The sequence below is a fragment of the Anser cygnoides genome, chromosome 9, assembly GCF_040182565.1.
Source record: "Anser cygnoides isolate HZ-2024a breed goose chromosome 9, Taihu_goose_T2T_genome, whole genome shotgun sequence".
Lineage (NCBI taxonomy): Eukaryota > Metazoa > Chordata > Aves > Anseriformes > Anatidae > Anser > Anser cygnoides.
The window spans coordinates 12,207,785-12,225,933 of NC_089881.1; the positions used below are offsets into that span (position 1 = coordinate 12,207,785).

General features: G+C 40.8%; 1 protein-coding gene across 7 annotated transcripts in view; it reads left to right on the plus strand.

Annotated features, from left to right (window-relative positions):
- The window catches only part of FARP2 (FERM, ARH/RhoGEF and pleckstrin domain protein 2), an 80,287-nt gene that overhangs the window by 44,703 nt on the left and 17,435 nt on the right, over positions 1–18,149 (plus strand). For 6 of the 7 annotated variants that reach the window (XR_010833670.1, XR_010833671.1, XM_067002664.1 and 3 more), the window contains exons 12-15: positions 942–999; positions 1,730–1,979; positions 11,677–11,790; positions 14,129–14,307. Coding sequence is in view for 5 of the 7 variants with exons in the window: in XM_067002664.1 (XP_066858765.1) it covers positions 942–999; positions 1,730–1,979; positions 11,677–11,790; positions 14,129–14,307 (601 nt within the window). In the remaining 2 variants the exon portion in view is untranslated. The remainder of the gene's footprint in view (positions 1–941; positions 1,000–1,729; positions 1,980–11,676; positions 11,791–14,128; positions 14,308–18,149) is intronic. The other variant, XM_067002666.1, reaches the window with a different exon arrangement.

Sequence of the window (18,149 nt, forward strand, 5' to 3'; positions counted from 1 at the left end):
ATGTACAGCAAAGTAATTTTAAACAATACTCAGTAATTAATATACATACCCTTTTTGACCTTGTGTTTAGTAATGTACAGATGGAAAACTGAAGCATAGTTAAGACTGTGTTTAAAATCACACGAGTAGCCTGTGGTAGAGCATACAGTTGGTCTTGGGTTCTGCAAGTATGAAAGAGTGACCTTAAATAGTCATTTGTTTCTAAACACGTACATGAGGAGTGTGCATTTTTATTAAGAAATTATGTCACTTAAACTTGACTGTGAAGCCCATTCTATCCACATGTGGGAAACTCTTCACAGTTGTTTATCTGAAAGTTTCTAAGAGCTTAATAGGAATTTCAGAAAGTTTGCATTTCATCTACTTAATGTCTTGGACTACAGTTGAGCTCCTTTGCTGGATGACAAGTGTCACTTGTTTAGTACTAGATTGATGGTTGGACTTGATCTTAAGGATCTTTTCCAACCTGAATGATTGATTTTCTAGTAAATGATTGCCATAGAATAACTTTAACCATGACTGTGATGCAGGATACCACTTTTTTGAGTTTAACATATAGAATGTTATATGCCATTAAATAGATGGTTGACTGAAATATTATTTATAATCATTGTTACAGATTACAAATGAATAGTTTCAAAACCAGAATGAATTAGAAGTTTATAGTGAGGACAAAGGAATAATCTAAATCTGCTATTTAATCTATCCTTTTGCCCCGTGTTGCTTTTGAGATCAGTGGTGTGAATGATCTGGATCTTGCTTCTCTGTATGTTTCTTACTTCAATTTAGAACAATTGTCAATTTTAAAATCTTGAACTAGTTATTAACAGAACGTAGTAAAAGACTTTTTTTATTGGCTATTAGAATGTAAATAGCTGAAGAGGGAAGGGAGAAGGCTGATTGATGTCTTGGATGCTCACAGGATGCTCTCTTTTCTGCAGGAGGCACAGCAAAGTCAGAGTGTCCACTCATGCTTCAAACACAGACGTGCCAAAACAGGTTAGTTCTGCAGTACTGTAGGCAGTGCAATCAGTAGAGCTGACAAGCACCTTTCCAAGGTGACTGCATAGGAAGGTGATTAAGTGCAGTTCTTGTCTGGAATCAGTTGCACTGTTTAATCTTTGTCTCTGATGCGTAATTTTTCTTCTTTTTTTGCAAGTAGTAGCAGTTTTGATAGTTGTAGCTTATGGAGTCTAAGGTGAATATTTTCTTTTTCAGAGTTCAGTTTAACTCAGAAGATGTCATAGTTCCTAGTATGTTACTCTTTCAGAGGATTAGGTTGTGTTCAGTTACTATCTGCCTTTTTTTTTTGTGGAAGTCTTGAATTCATTGTATGGATGCCTTCTACAGCCACAGGCAAGAAATAAACGTATAAATGCAACGGTTTATTGTTTCACTGAATGTGCTTGCATTACATGTGAGAGGCTAAGGAAGCACTGAAGATTTGGCAGTTCTTGTTTTGTGTTATTTTCTGTTGTTTATGCTATTCAGCAGAGGCTATAAAATACATGGTTTCAATTTTCCATCTGGTTACCAGAATTTGGGGAAAAAAGATCTTGCCTCTTACTGGGGATGCTAGATCTATTTCTACTCGCAAAGTTTTATTTGCTATAAAGTGAGCTTTGTTGAAGCACGCATCGTTTTTGCGTCAGGAGACAGACATTGGTTTTGTTTTGTTTGTATTATAAAAATCTTGTTACCTGTTCTTTTCTTACTTTCTTTTCCTCAGAGTGTTGCATTCACTGAGGGCTTGAGAACCCCAGGGTCTCCTGCCTCAGCGACTGTCCCCTTCCACTCATTTCATTCATCGGCCACTCCTACTACTGTCCTGCCCGTCTTTGCAGAAACCAGCCCTTCCTCTTTGGACCCCCGAGTGCCATACACAAGGATTCCGGAGAAAAATACTGCAGCGCCTGTAGAAGAAACAGGGAGGAAATTGATGCAGCAGCCCGGATCTCCCACGTTCCAGTCATTCCAAGGTGTTGGGTTTGGTAGTGTTGCAGGAAACTGTAACCCTGCTTGTCCTGTTGCTGAGAGTGGTTGTGGTTTAGATCTAGACATAGAGAAGAGCAGTAAGGAGAGTAGGGCTCTTTGTAAAAATGACAATGATGAGGATGACTTTACCACAGGTGGTTTTGTTGCTGAAAAAGAGCATCAGCACTGCAGTAGGGGTGCCCCTATTTTCACATTGACAAATTCACAGTTACAGGTGTCAGAGGAATTTATTGATGACGACCCAGCAGAAATTTCCTTTTTTGCTGGGGGCTCTGAGGCATTTTCATACGTGTACAGCGGTTTGGAGTTAAAGGGCTCAGATTTTTCAAAGCATGCGTCAGAGTTGCCTGGCTTAACTAAAGATGCCCTTCAACAAAATACAGTCTCTTCTCAGTCAAGCCCTGACAGGTACTCAACAGAAGCGGTAGATATGAATATGGAAGACGAGTTTGAATTTGAAGAAGAGAGTGATTTCAATGGCAATGAGAGGCCATCAGATACCTCAGAGTTGTTTGAGGTTAAGGCACAAGCAAGCAGAATGCAAAGCCTCCTGAGCCCTTCTGAAACGAGCTCGCTCATCAACAACCGTTCTGAGAGCAGCTCCCTCAATAATTTACCACTAAACGGTACGTCCTCCTTGCACACATACAGCTCCGCTAACCATTCGGAGGCGAGCTCGATGGTGAACTTCCCAGCCTACTCAATCCGCTCTGAGTCCAGTTCAGCCTTCCAGTTCAGTGACATCATTGATCAGCTAGAACAGCTGAGCTATCCACCTACCACCACGGAAGACTCTAGCAGTACAGATACAGACTCCTGGGACTCTGAAACTGCTGCACCACTGGATGTAAACCTTGTCTTTAGTAATCCTTTTGCTCAAGCAACTGGTGAGAACTTTACTTTTGACTTTCAGAATAATTTAAAAAATCTCACTCAGGAAGATTGGACAGAGAAGGCGCATGTCAATCATTGATTCTTGATTTTTAGGAGGGATTTCTCAAAGCTGTTTAGGCTTAGAAGCCAGAAAGGTGTGATGTCAGTCACTTTAAACAAGAAAACTCTAATCCAGTGGCTGGATTTTAAATCACATACCATAAGTGATTTTTTTTCCTGTGTCTCTTCAGTTCTCTTAAAGCATCCTAGCTCTGGTACTGCATTATATGCATCAAACTACATCCAGAATGTGTCATAACAAGCTACAATGTCCTCAAAATACTACAGGTAGGAAAAACCACTGATTTCGGAGAACTTAAGAACCATCAGCTCACTCATGCAGACTCATCACAAACTATAGTGTTGAAGGATTTTTTTCGCTAGGAACACGTCTGTAAGAGTGATATAATATGCTGAACACAACAGCTGTTTTTGCAGATGCTTGTTAATGAGCAGCCACATCCAGTAAATTAGCTGCTGTCCTGCACTGCAGTGAGAGTCCTTGTGTTGTTGTTTTTCCACAATCAAAAAACAAACAAAAACGGATAATCTTCAAGTCAACTATGAAAGATATTTTTAAGATACAGAACTATGCAACATGATCAAATGAAAATGGGAGCCAACAAAACTTCTTGTGAAGACAATCGTTGTATTTTCTGACTACGAAGTGCCTTCAACAGTCGAGCAACAAAAAAGTACACTTCTGCTTTTCAGTACTTTGGAGATGCATGCATAGACTGCGAAAGCACTTAATCCCCATTGCATTTTTGTCTAATCCTTTTTCTTTATTTAATTATGCTGCATAAAAGTGCCTACAAATTAGCTCATAAAAGTCTACTTGATCTGGGGAAAGACAGGTGCAGGGAAATCTGGTGATAGCTTTAACTTTTTCTTTAAAATATGGACTTTTTTTATTAAAAGGAGAGGAGATAGTGCAGTACTAGTACAATCAATGCCTCCAGAATAAGCAGCTTACTGCGATAAGTATAATTTTATATTCAATATTTCGTATCAGTTTTCTTACGTGTTGTCTCTATGTATTGCCAAAAGACCTTCCTTCTTAGTCAAACATTTACAAAATACCAGTATTTCACAAAATTCTGATAACTAAAAATTCAAGGGAATTCCTCTCAATGTGTGGTAGAACATGACAAGGTAAAACATCCTTTAGTCACCCATTTCTTCTAGCTTACTACTTACCAAGACATGATTAGTACTCACGGTACTTATTAGCATTGTGGTTGTTGTGTTTGAATGGGATCACTGTTGGTCCATTAGAAACTTGTCGCATTTGCCAGCGGCACAGAAAATCAAAGCACATTTAGAACTAGTTTGAACTTACAGGGATGTGCAGCTGTTTAATTGGTCTTTTTTGTTTGTAAGTGCTATGTGTGTGAGTTTTGTTTTTTTTTTTTTCTTTTTCCCCTGTTGAATGTGTGTTCTGTAGCTCTTGATTTGACTTTATTCATACCTGTGGAAATTGTCATAGATGTGACTTTTGTAAATAGGCACTTGGAGGAGGTCTTCAGCTGTGTCAAAAGCTGGTTCCTTTCTTTTTTTTTCTTTGGTCTGGTTTCCTTCCCACAACTACATTATGTAACTTGAAAAAGAAAATCAGAAAAAATACTTCTGTCTACTAACTCTCTTACAAGTAGTAGGGTCAGGGACTAAAATGTGGATAAAGATTTTAGAAGGCAGCCTTTAATGTCTTTGATCTTCAAAAAGCAAAAATCAAGATAGAACTATTTTCATATAAGTACGTCTGCATCTGTTTTATGTTTCATACCTCAATCACAAGCATTCTCTCTAAATATGTTACAGTTGCTTAATATAGGAATAAATCCAACTAAATTCTCTAGAATTTCCAAAGATCTTAAGAAGAGAAAAAAGCTTGTTTCTGTAATTTCAATAAGTGCGCTTGGTAAGCCTGAGAGGAGGCTTGCTGATATATTGTCTTTCAGAGCAGTCAGTCCCAAGAAGTGCCTTTAATATTTTTCTTCTCCTTGTATTTTGCAGCTATGCAGAATTTCTGTTGGCAATTTTAAATCTCAGGGATTTTTTTAAAAAATCTAGTAGTAAGAGTCTCAATCTGATACCCATTTTGTTTTTTAAAGGAGCTGGAGTGACTAGGGTCCCGGTCTGTTAGCTTTTAGAGCAAGATGTGTCTAACCACAGGAGAGGACGGGCTGGGGTATGGGTGTGGGGAAGGGGAGCGTTGATCCAGGTACGAGGCTCTTCAGGCTAAGGTTTTAGTTAAGTGTGTCACCAGGAGCACTGATCTTTCACATCTGCTGACTCTGCTCTGTATCTGAAGTGGGGATGCTTGCATAAAGACAATGCTGGTCAGCACCTAAAAACCAGTGTCCTTTGCTAGGATTGCACACTGTGGTGGACTTGCAGGCAGTGTACTGCTGTCTCCTTTCCCAGGTGTGGGATGTGGAGAAGCAGAGAAAGGACATGTGCTTCTCAGGCACACCTGGTTAAAGGAGCTAGAGTTCAGTACTAGCTGATACCCTGCTGGAATGCTATTTCTGTAGGGGTTCAGTACTACTTCCTATGCCCCTGGCACCTGCTAGTTACATCTTTGCTGTTGGTAACTGGTAGCTTATGGCTGTCACGGTGTTTTTTTTTCCTGGCCTTTTCTGATTTTTAGATCTATATGGCTTTTGAAGCCTACTGTTGCATGATTGGCTATTTTCTTTTATTTACAGTTTTCCACATAGGCACAGAAGAGGAGAAAATCTAATTTGTATGTCGCAGTTTCCCTGTAGCAGGAAAGCTGTGAGAAAAGCTTCTTGATTTCCTGCGGAGGAGTGATTTCAGATTTATTTTCTGATGGAGACGGGAGTAAAAACCAGCCTGCCTTTGAGTGCTGCACAGTGACTTATGCATCAATTACCAGTTGTTCAGGTGCATTAGAGTCATGCCAGGCATCCTCTTCTCCCCCAGCAACCTCCTGATATGGCAGGAGAAGGCGAGAGAAGGAAGGGCTTTCCCTTCTCTGTTTGTACGCTGTCTTTCAGTAGTGTAAGGTAATGTGTGAACTTCGGTGCAGTGCGGTTATGTCCTGAATACCAGCTGTGCTGCCCGAGTTACTCCTGGGGTTGTTTTGTTGTCTTTTTACAATGTTGAAATTGCTTAAACTTAGTTCCTCGTACTGGTTTCATTTTTTTCCTGAGCACCCAAGTTTTCTTGTCAAGAAGATGAGCGGGGTGCTGGCAGGTGCTGAAACAGTGCCAGCATCAGGAGCTGGGACCCCCATGGATCCTGAGCAGTGAAAGCTGCTGCAGGGATCATGATATTAAAAAGGGGGGAGAGTATATAAGAAGAATCAGGAGATCTTTATGGTGCATGCTCACCTTGAGAAGGAGGAATACGAGGAACTGTGGTAGGAGCAGGTGAAACCCTGGCTGCAAAACTTCACTTGTCCATGGCAAGTGAATGGGTGTCTTCTCCTCTCCCTGATGTGGTCGTTCATGGAGGTATGTTCTTTCATGTTTACTTTCTCCCCCTGCCTCTGGAAGGCTTGGAGGGACATCATGCTCTTCAAAGTACTTAGATTTGTCGTTGACGTGCAGTTCTAGTGCTGCATTTTTCCAGTAGAAAGAACCACTGGGGTTGTCAGGTTTGTTCTTTTGCTCCACACGGTGCACCAACGGGCACGGCTGTGCTTGAGAAGGGGGGAGCAAGCCATTGACCCATTGCCCCTGTTCTCCATCCTTTTGCTTCTGTATTCCCTTCTGTTGGGTAGGTCCTATTTCAGCAAATATATGCAGCCATAAAGGGTATGTCAATATTCTTGGCTTTTCCAAGTGAGTTAGGTTTGTAGATTTAGCTCTCTTGCGGTACTCAGTGTGCGCCTTGCAGCGTGACTAAAAGACATGAAGAAATGAGTGTCTTAAAAGGATAAGTTAATCTGCGCCTATATTGTCGTATGTGCCTATTTACAACCATTCTGCTCTTAAGTGCATTTATTAAATGTAAAGCACTACACGAGAACATTTTGATCTTCGTGTATGTTGTAGTTAGTGGATCTCTTTTAATTTGCACATAACACTGGTCATAGAATATTCTCTGACCTATCAGCCACCCGTTTAAACATTGGTAAACCTTACTAGCCTGTATTATTGCTTGTGTGTATACTTTGTAATTTTAAAATACTCATTCATTATTAGAGTAATACTTGCTGTATATTTCCCAGGAATTACAATATTTTATCCTAGAATGGAATAGGGCAACACGTTGCTTTGCTCTCAACCTTCACTTTAATTTCCAGTGAATTTCAGATTCGCTGGATAATACCAAGTATTGATTTCCTTTTTCCTGTGTATATTTGTATTGTGATCATAGGTGATTTTGTTTAAGGGTTGATTTTTGTATTTTTTTCTTTTTTGGTCGGTGGTTTATTTCTGTGGTGGTGGTGGTAGTTTGTTTAGTTGCAAACCTTGATAAGGGTAAGATTTTGCGGAGAAGATAATAAAAGTCATTATTCTACGCAATTTGGTGCAAACCTGTCGGTAAGTCATTCCCATTATTGTCATTTTGCAAAAAGTTCTAAGCCATAATTATCAGGTATCGACTGAGTGAATGAATACACAACACAATCTTCATTGTAGACTTTTAGCTGTCATTACCTATATTTAGTAGATCCTACATTGAACTTGTCCAAATGCTGTGTATATGTATGAGCCTACGTATATACTATATGTATGAAGATGGGGAGACTTTACAGTTCCAAACGTGTGTCATAAAATCCACTTAATTTATTATCTGCTTGTGGGCTATTGCAGAATTAGACCACAGAGCGAGCTGTAGCTTTGGAACATGGTTCATTGTACCTGGTTTGTGGGAAGGTGTTGCTACAAATTTTTCAAAGTCACAATATTCTACTGTTGTTTGAATATGCGAGTCTCAGATGGCAGCCAAGAGTGTGGTTTGTGACAGTTCTGCAGCTTGGTAAGAAACCAGAAATGCCTATTTATCAATATGTACAGATACACACGTGCTTTGGTTAGAGTGAATCCCCAGTTTACTAGGTGCTACTCTTTTCAGGAAAGGATTACATTAAGAAAACAAAGAGGGCTGGAATTTCTTATCTGATCTCTTGAATTTTTATCTTTTATACAGTAAATGTTTTATTGAATTACATGTTGGGACTTTTAATATCTTTGTGTCTGTTGAGATTGCCAGTTATGAACCTGCAGATTTGTACTAATTCATAATTTTAATTGTTTATGCAATAAAATAAGGAAAACTTGGATATAAATGACATCATGGGCTTTTTAGCTTTATTTTTCGTTACCCTTGTGTTTGAAATAGAATGAATATTTGTTCTGCTAGCCAAAGCATCTTAGAGTTTTATTAACAGATTTCTCAAGGCAGTTTTCCTCTTACATCCTTTTGTTGAAAGTACCAGCACAGCCAAATATTGGTGTGTGTTTTTCAGATTACTGTTTTCTGCAAACCTTTGTTTGGAATAGAAATGGGAGTAAAAATTAAATATTATTGCTAGAGTGGAATCTTACTGTGGATTCATATTCTTTTAAGCTTGATATGACCCTTGGACTGTCTTCTGTATATTTGTTTTTATAGAAGACCTATCCTTTGTTCTAAACATGGGGTATGCAGACAGTTGATTGCTTCATATTTTCCAGGTTCAGAGTTCACCTTCAGGAATTCGTGATAAAGATGTGGGTAAATCTTTTCCTTGATCACGTAAGCATTTGATGAAAAAAAGTCAGTAGTACACATATAAGTAAACTGAGCAGGTTTCTGGGCTAACTTGAATTTGTGTATTTTTTTGGAGTTATTCTCAATACGATATTTACTGAGTTAGAAATAAAAACACCCACTCTAATGCACTTTGTTTTTCATCAAGGAGGAATTATTTAACCAAATTGCCACTGACTTCCTTTGGAATATCAGGAGATTTTAGAACTTACCATGTCATATTACTTTGTTACAGGGGCTGAATTTGGTGGACTGTTTTCCTTGCAAAGTTAAACCAATATTCACATAGAATCAAGAAAATAATGTACCTGCAACAAATAAACCATTTAGGTCCAAACCTTGACCATTCACATCAGCTGTGCTGCAGAGGTTTGTGTGAAGTAGTAATCTGAACACGTACAGGTCAATATTGGCTTGAGCTTATTTTTTATCAAGCTTCATGTTCAAGCGTAGCTTTATGTGCAGTGCTTTAATTTGGACTGAAGAATGGAAATATCCTCTGAAAAATAACTGAGAAGTGATGCCAAAACCTTCACCCTGTGTTGACTCCATCTAGATCAAATGAAGTCTGCTTCTCTTTAAACTTTTAGTAAAAGCTAGTCAATATAATTAGCAAAAACAGTGCTCTAACGTACTGGTCTAGTCCTCTAGTGGGAACCTTTAACACTTTAAATGGTGTTAATCTCAGAGGAAAGCACATGGAGCTGTGAACTATGTGCTTCTCTTCTATTTTCTGAAACGTCTAGGCAGTGATCTTTGCAATGCGAGACAGGACAGATCTATCTTAAATTTGATTTCTGAGATCTGAAAATCAAACTTCAGTCTTCTCAGCCAGCATAACTATGTTCACAGTTACTTTTTTTAGTTCAAATTCCAGCTCAGTCATCTCCCTTTTCCTGGTGGATCTGAACGTTTCTTAAAGAGCAGATTTTTTCACTGAAAAAAAGAAACACATTTGTGTTGCATTTCTAAAGATTTACAGTGCTGATGAGAGGATGGGTGGGAGACAAAAACTTTCTTTTCTTAATGCCATCTGACATGCTTCTGAAGGCATACAGGAAAGAGAGTTGTTGGGTTTAGCATGCTGGCTTTCCAGAACCACTTTTAAAATTAAAACCACAATTAAAACTCAGGCACACAATTTTAAATCTTTAATTATTTGATGTTTCCATGTGTGGGAGAACAAAGGCGTGAAGTATTCTCTCCTAACTTTTGTATAAGTATGCTTCAATTTAGCTTGTTTTATAACTGGAACAAAAAAAAAAAAATCTTAGTGGGTACATATGTGGACAACTAGCAGTTTACTAGGGTGAACGTCACATGACTGATTTTAGACAACAGAAGTTAGATGGTTCAAATGATAAAGGTCAGTGTTATGGCTAAGTATAACCTAGCCAGTGATTCTCCACATATTCAGCTTTTCTTTCTTTTCATAGAAACTAACTGTAACTTTTCATATATTGGTTCCTCTTCATTCTTGAAGTTTGACCAGTAAGGTGGTTGGATCTCCCCAGCACGTCTCCCCACTGCTGTCCCTAATGTGGTACCAAAACTGGCTCACTGACAAGTCAGGCCTAAGACCTGGCTGTCCTCTGCTTTCTTCCTTGCTTTCTCTGTTGCTGATTGCACAAATGCTTAGTCCCTGATGTCAGGTAGTGGTTTTCCAAAATTTTCCTCCACTACCCACATCTGAGGTTTGCGTTGGGCAAAGATGTGAATTCCCTGTGAAATGCCTGACAGGTTAGAGAAGATCTCTGCAGTATTTCTGTGAGCAAGGCCACTAAGAAATGTGTGGCTGCTTTTTCTGCAAGGACAATTCTAGTTTATTACCAATGGATTTTGGATATAGGGCGTGAATTTAAATAGATGCAACTACAGGAAAAAAAAGAAACAAACATAAAAAACCACAAATGCATGCTAACTTTAATAATGCCAGTGAGAGAGGTGTGATTCAAGTACTCTTGATGAAAATGCAAGGTAAGGTAATGGTTATAGCAGCTGGCCTAAAGTTTGATTTGTTTGGTTTTTAAAAGTAGACCTAAAATAATCCAATAATGCACCTTCTATGACTGGTTTCATACAATACTCTAAATGTTTTTCTATTTCAAATTTTAATTTGAATCTTCACATCTGTATATACTTAAGATCAGTAAAAAAAAATAGAGTAGAAAATGTTTATATTGAGTCATAGTCTTGTATATTAGGTAGAGGCTTTCACATTTTTGAGCTGGACAAAAGAAGGCAAGGTAAACAATAATAAAAAAAAAATGACAATATTATCCGGTAGCAGTGAAAGATAAGGCTGGCATTCTCACTGAAGTGTGTGGCTGTGCTCGTCAAATCCAGTGCTTATGGGATGTTTTACTGTTAGATGTGATTTTTTTTTAATTATATTCATGCTGGTCTTTGTTATGAAACCCTGGTTTTGTTTGCCTAAGGATACTTAGTTTTAACCATATAGCATAATTAACTAAGAAAGTATTCATGTTCTTAAATGTTTTATTTAGAGAATGTGAAATGTCACATTGAACTCCCATGTCTTGATGTTTGTATGCGATGTGAAAGCACAGAATGCAGTCGTGTATCTGAGGGTCTCCTTTACGTAGGGAAATACCCATGTCATTGCTCAGAAACACATTCCTGCTCACGGCAGGGCTCCCCGATTTCAGACCTTCGCCTTGGGCGCTGACTGTAGAGAAGTGGTTTCTGCTAGGTGCAGAACGCACCTGGGCGGCCCCGCTGCGAGCAGGCCCCTGCCCACCTTGCTACTGCGGGCCGTGCTGTCTGGGGACGTGTTCCCGCACCGTCACCTTCCCACCTGTGTTGTCCCACCTCACAAGGAGTTTTCTATGTTCAGTGCCTGCTGAAAGCAGTGAAAAAAGCGAGCAAACAAACAAAATCCCCAAACATAGCAATAATTAAAAAAAAAACATCCCAGCTCTGCATGATGGTCTGCAGCCTTTCCTAGAAAAGCCAAACTTTGGATGGCACGTTAACCAAGGAATGTCCCTTTTACAGAGTCTGCCTCCGGTGCCTTGTCATCCTTGGGGAGCGAGCCGAGGCTGTGTGTGGGCAGCAGGGCGGCCATGTTCCGGGCAGCTGCCACAGAGGAGGCCCCGGTGCCAGTGCTGGGTGAGGGAGCTCTGCCTTCGCGTCTAGCACCGTGGCCCTTGCTTTGGGCTTCTCGTTTTACTCTGTCTGCAGGGAACAGGGATCTCCGTGTCAGATACAAATGAGCTAATGAGTGTTTTAAATAGATTTAATGGCCGTCTTCTCCTGACGGAGTGACAAAGTGAAAGCCAGATGGTTTGACGGAGATAGGCGGGCGGTGGAGTGTCTGTGGTAAATCACATCCCTCTGCTCCCCGCATGTCTGAACAGTGGGTCTGTCTACCCAGAAGTAACTAATACGAAAGCTTCTGGAACGTGTGGCCACATCGTGTTAAACTCCAGGAATTTAAAGGGCCTCCTGCCCTCTAGCACTGGTTACCTTTTTGTTCTGAAGCTGTTTCACCGTCCGTGACATGGAAAAGCAGCCTTCCAACAGACTCTTGGCCCCGCATGGGTGAAACAAATGTCAGACATTGTCGCTTCCCGGTGTTAACATTAAAAGTAGCTGGAATGAAGGAAATGCACAGGCAGGAGCAACGTGCGCTCCAGAATGCCTTTGCTTGGCTAGTGTATTAATAGTTAACTCCGCAGCCTTAATCAGCTGAATCTCTTCCAGGTGACCGAGCGCAGCACTGTTTAGCTTCCTGCATTTGTCAATGTGAAAATTACGCACTTCAGCTTCCTCGTCACTGTCATGCCGCAACTGCGCATTTAAGTGGTTTTGCTTCCTGAGCCAAAGAGCAGCAGCTGGCTCCTGCCCGCTGGGAACGAGAAAGCTCATACTTCTCTCCCAGCACGTGTGCCGTGGGGTGTGCGTGTCCAAAAAGATTTTTTGAGGCGATTTTTAAGTGGTCTGCTAACGGGGAGAGGACGACTAGTGAAGCCAATGGGAGGGTTAATACAGAGGTCTCATGAAGAAGTCGTGCAAAGTTGAATCTGCAGTGGGAGTGATAATACGTAAGGAAAGTGTAGGAGATGTCAGCCTGCTCTCTGTGGGCAGGTAGGAATTCCCTGGGGGACAGGAGTGAGCAGTTGTCAGGACAAGAAAATCAAAACTGAAGGAAATTTCAGGAACGCCTGCAGGAGCTGCTCAGGCTGATGCCTGGGGAGGTGCAGCTCGAGGCTCAGGGCTGATAATGCAGCTCACATTTTTGGCCTTGCTCTCGGTTTTCTGTTGGCCTTTGGTCAGGTGATTTAGCCTTTGCTTTCTGCCTGGAATGCAAAAAATAATGCCAGGGAGTGTTGCAAGAGTGACTGAACGTTTGAACAGTGCAGTAGAAGTGAGAGATACTGAAGTGCTGAGTGCCTGCTTAGTTGTCTGATCTGATGAAGCTTGGCTGTTTATCATAGGGAAGGTCAAAAAAAAAAAAGGTTCAATTTAGGTAGGAATGTCATGGCTCTAGTGTGAATAATTGGAGTGTCTGTTGCCTTCATTTGGTCCTAAAAAGCAGGTTTTGCAGTCGTGCTCACTGCAGGGCCCCACAGGTGTCTGCATGTTGTTGTCTAGGGAGTCTGCAAAACGGAGGACAGCAGCTACTTACTAGTAATGGGCTTTAAATTCACTGTAGTGGTGCTTTATTTAAGTATTGGAAATCTTTAAAGGGTCCACAAATAAAATTAAAAAAAATAAAATTACCAATCCAGAGCAAAGCAGCACATGCTGCTCCTCTTTCGGACATGCTTTGCTGTGTACAGGGTTGTATCCATCCAGTTAAAATGCTCATCTTACGTAGTGCTGCAAATTCGGTGTCCTGAGATCAGTGGATTATTCCATTTATACACATAGCAGAAGAGCCAGGAATGAAATCTGTCACGTGGTCCCTTTTCGTCTACAACTGTTTTCTTCTCCCATGAATACAGTTTTGGAGATTCCCTGAATTCAGAAAGTATTTTTTACTAGCTTTGTCTTCTGGATTTTTTCTGGAGTGGGAAGTAGCACAAGGATTTATCCTAGATTTCACTGGGGTGAAAAGTAATTCTTATTTTAGAAAAGGAAGAATTAAAAGGTGTGTTCTTGCTACTTGCAGTATAATCCTACGTTGTGAACCCTGTTATGCAACAAAATCCAGTGGGATTTGAGCACTTCTTCCTAGACTGTAAGCAATTTATCTCTACCACTAAATGTAGTTCTGAAGGCATCTATCCTTACTGCACAGCCACGTAACAGCTGGTTTGCACAGAAAACTCTGTTTACTTTGAAAAACATGCTTATGTATTTGGATGTATGTTCTTTATATATATATATATTCTGAAATAGCAATTATGGTTTACACTAACAGTGGGTAATTGTCTTAGACACAGTATCTTCAAAAATTTTTTTCTCTTTTTCCGCTCCATCTTCTCATTCTCTTCCCCTCTAGGCCTCCCAGTGGACCATTCTCAGCTCTCCTCACTTGTGCTGAAGAGTCCCCTGGGCTTGAACACAGTGTTTCAGGTGAATTTGAATGCAGCTGGCCAGGGTTCATCTCCTCTTCTGAGTCCGGTCCTCAGTGATGCTGGCGGTGCCAGGATAGAAGAGGATGACGAAATGAAACGTAAGGTGAGATAATGACACTCCAGATAATTTAGTCACTTAATGAGTGAAATGATCATTTCAGGTGAGGAGTTATGCTTTCTGGTCACTGAATGTTCATTGCATTATGTTTTTTGGGAAAATGAGTGTGTTTGGTTATTAATGTTAAAAACTCCAGTGCTGAAGATTTAATCAAGCCTGTTTGTCTCATTGTTAGGGCAGGAGTCTCCCCCTGCCTTGTTGGTCTTGGTGGATTCTGTTTTGGTTGCTGGGATGACCTTCTGGTATTTTAGCAGGAGCTCACTGCAGAGGGCCCCAGAGCAGCAGGAAGCTCTTCTCACAACCTGTCTTTTCTACCTTAGAATGGAAATGAGATGCTGCTTCCCAAGATGAGCTATTTTTGGGGAACAGTTGATGTATATTTGGTATAAAACAGTGCACTTGATGCATTTTGGACTGTAATTGTGTTATGGTAGAATGTAAAAAAGGTTCATCCTTGTGCTGAAACTATTTGAAAGGACACATGAAAAGAAGTGAAATGTTCAAGGTGATTCTCAACACAGTAGTACATTGAAAAGGTGTGGGAAGAGATGGTTTTAGGTTTTGGAAACAAGTTGCTTTTGCCTGATTTAATAACGAAGAATTATGTCACGGGGTAACATTGAACCTGGCCTTGTCTTTGCTGAATGCAGTCAAATTTAATCTGTGTCAATTTATTGGACCGTGCTGTCAGTGCAAAGTGTTGCCACTTCACAAAAAATGTGTTCTAAAGTAATGTAATGTACCACATAGAGAGTAGCTTAGAGCAAACATTTGTTAATGTATAATGTACATTCTTATATTCTTTACCTCTGTAAAATCTCGCAACATGTATGTCAGTCCTCCAACCCATTCTTTCTAATCTTAACAGGACCTTTAGAGCAGTGTTGAGGTGTCTCCTCTTTAGTTGTAGAGGACATGATCTCAACTGCAGCTTTCTCAGCAGCAGGCATTAAGGTGATTCCTTTTACACCTAGTCAGTCATGGGCTTATTCACCAGAGGTGGCTATATTGTTGAAGCTACTCTCTGTGTGGCTGGTTCTTTGGTCTGGTGAATGGTTGATAAAGCTCTGGGCCTTGCAGGGGCTTGAGAGTTGTTTTTTCTTTTCTCTTCTTTTCTATAAAGAGGTAAGCAAAAATAATTGTGACCTCTGCGGGTACAAGAAGTCTCAAAGCAGGAACAAGTTTGGGTCTTCAATATGTGCTTTTGTTTAGCTGCTGATCCTTAGTCTAGACTGCTTTTCTTTCTTTCCTTTTTTACTACCAATAAGCACTACTTACACTGGGAACTCCACAGCATCACCACAGGAAGCTGCTAAGTTGAGGGAGGTGCACGTTTTCGTGGTGTGGAGCTTTCCTTGCCCCCGTGTAGCATTCGGGATTCAGCCCTACTTTTTTCAAGTAATTGTAATTTTAAAATGCTTTTGTTCTGGAGGCCTTTCTCTGCCTTTGCCTTGGAACTTCAGCTCCTCACCCTGTGCTTCAGCACCACTGAGCATGAAGCTTCTCTTCCCCAGTGCACCATCTATGTATGCTTTTGCTCACAGGAACACTGTAGAGCCTTTCTGAAAGGTTTAAGTAGTGGTAATCTTCAAATTCAGACTGAAGTCTCCCAGGAACTTCTTCAGCAGTCTTCTTCTGGGTGTATGTAGCAAAGCTGATAAACCACTTCACCCTGCCATCTGTACTTGTGCTTTGGTAAGCATTGGCTTCATGTGCCTCCACAGTTTGTCAAAATGATAGAGATGACTGGATGCCAGTGTGTGATTCAGAGCTTCATTTTTACTCACACTGTACCGTGTTACCAGGCCTTAGTAACTGTTGCTGGCAGTAATGAGAATCTGCAGAATTGCTGAGGCTGGAAGGAACCTCTTGAAACCGAATCCAGCCAGCTCATTTTTCTTAAGCAGTGACTCTGAGCATTTAGATGCAGTTGGGAGAACTGTCTGTGTGTGCGGGCGTGTGTGTACATACACAGATGCACACAATCTTTGACTATTTTTTGGATAACAAATGACCAGGCTTTGCTGTTGTAAGGGCATGGTATATGGAGTCTGACAAACTACGTTCCTAAGAGCGCTGCATTTTGCCAGTGAGATACAGAAGTCCACCCAACAGCAGACTTTTCTGACCATTTCTCTGCAAGCTGCCTTGCTTGGCTTGCTTTGCAGAGTGTTAGCGATCAGCCAGGCTTTTGGTATCTTTTGTACTCAAGAAAGAACCAGGGCGTTCCATTACAGTGCGTGTAAGGCTTTGCCATCTGAGCGCCGTTCCTTATGGAGTCAATGGCAACGCTGCAGCCTTCAAGAAGAAACTACCTCATGTGCTCTTTGCTCTTGCTTTTCTGCTCTCTCCATCTCACGTTCTAATCTTACCTCTGTCAAGATCCTCGGGCAAGAAGTCCACAGGCCCATGCTGTTTGCTGTCTTCACCATGTCTTTGGGTGCTTCTTGGTGCCAGCAGGTGCAAGCTTACTCCCTCTCATTTCATCTCAGTTCTTTTTGCAAGCAGACTTGATGTCGTGCACCAGCTCCAGTAATTAGAGTATCTGGTTTGTCTCCTTGATCTCAAGCCCCGCTTCCCTATTATTTTTCTGAAACATACTGTGAAATTGGTGATGGGGACTTCACGTGGTGTTAAGAAGGTTTGAATGTCTTTATTCACATACTTCCGTGATGCTATCCAGCCTTCCTGCTAAGAAGTATTTTCAGTTAGTTAAGGGGCAGTGCATTGTCAATGCATTGTTTTTTAACTTGCTTTATTACCTAGCTGTTTTTTGCCAAAGCCCATAGAGAGGTGTTTTTGACCTGTGCTTGCTCCCAAAATGGATTGGTGCTGTTCAAAGGCATGGAGATCTCTACACAGTGAGATCAGGCTCTCAGCTGCTGCAGGTAATATACAGAAATAAAGCAGCAAATACACAGAAATCTCACCAAGAGCAAAGACGCTATTCTGGTGTTAGTGCTTCCAAAGCTCAGTTCTCCTGTGGTTGTTCTCTAACGGTAGGGTAACCTTTCTGTGATCTGTCCTGAAGCTACAAGGAGCCAAGTACTGCAGTGTACGAGGAACAGGGAGCTTTTGGCAGGACAGCTCTGGAGACTCCAGATTAACTGCATCAGACTGTGTGCTGCTGCTAAGAATCACCCATATTGTGAACGTGCTGTGAAAAATGCTTGCAGGAGAGAGGAAGGTTTAACACGTAACGGGGAGTTCAGATGAAATTCTGTGGGTTGTTTCCACCCATCTACCCCAACTTTCAGCCTTGCTGTCTAAGTTAGACTCTTTCGAGGTGGAAGTGCGAAGGGTCATAAAATGGGGCCTTTTGTGCTGCGTTTGTAAGGCAGATATAGGACAAGGTATGGGCAAAGCCAGCTAGATTTTGAAAAGTTTCAGTAATTTGTGTGTGGATGTAACACTGTAATAGACGGAGTATCATAAGGTGTATCCAGATACAAATAAGTTGTTCTGTAGTAGATAAGGTTGAACTCGTAGTTTCAGTTATTTTGTAGGTTGGCATACGAGTTTATAGCTTTGGCAGATTGCTCTACTATTAATTTTTAATAGTTCAGGGTTTTTTTTTTTTTTTTTTCTGAATGCTTGTTCTCATTTATCCTTATAACAGGCATAACATAGCCTGGAAATAATGAAGAGTATCTTCATTGTCTGTTCTAAATGCTGAAGTCCAATCCTTTCCATCTCATTTTGCAAAGTCTGATATCTAAGCAGTGTGAGTTCTCTTTTGGGCTGAAACTAGTGGATAAAAACTATAATCCTTGAGGGGATTTTTTTTTTTAAATTGTAATTGTTTTTAAGCTTGGCCAGCTGCTGAG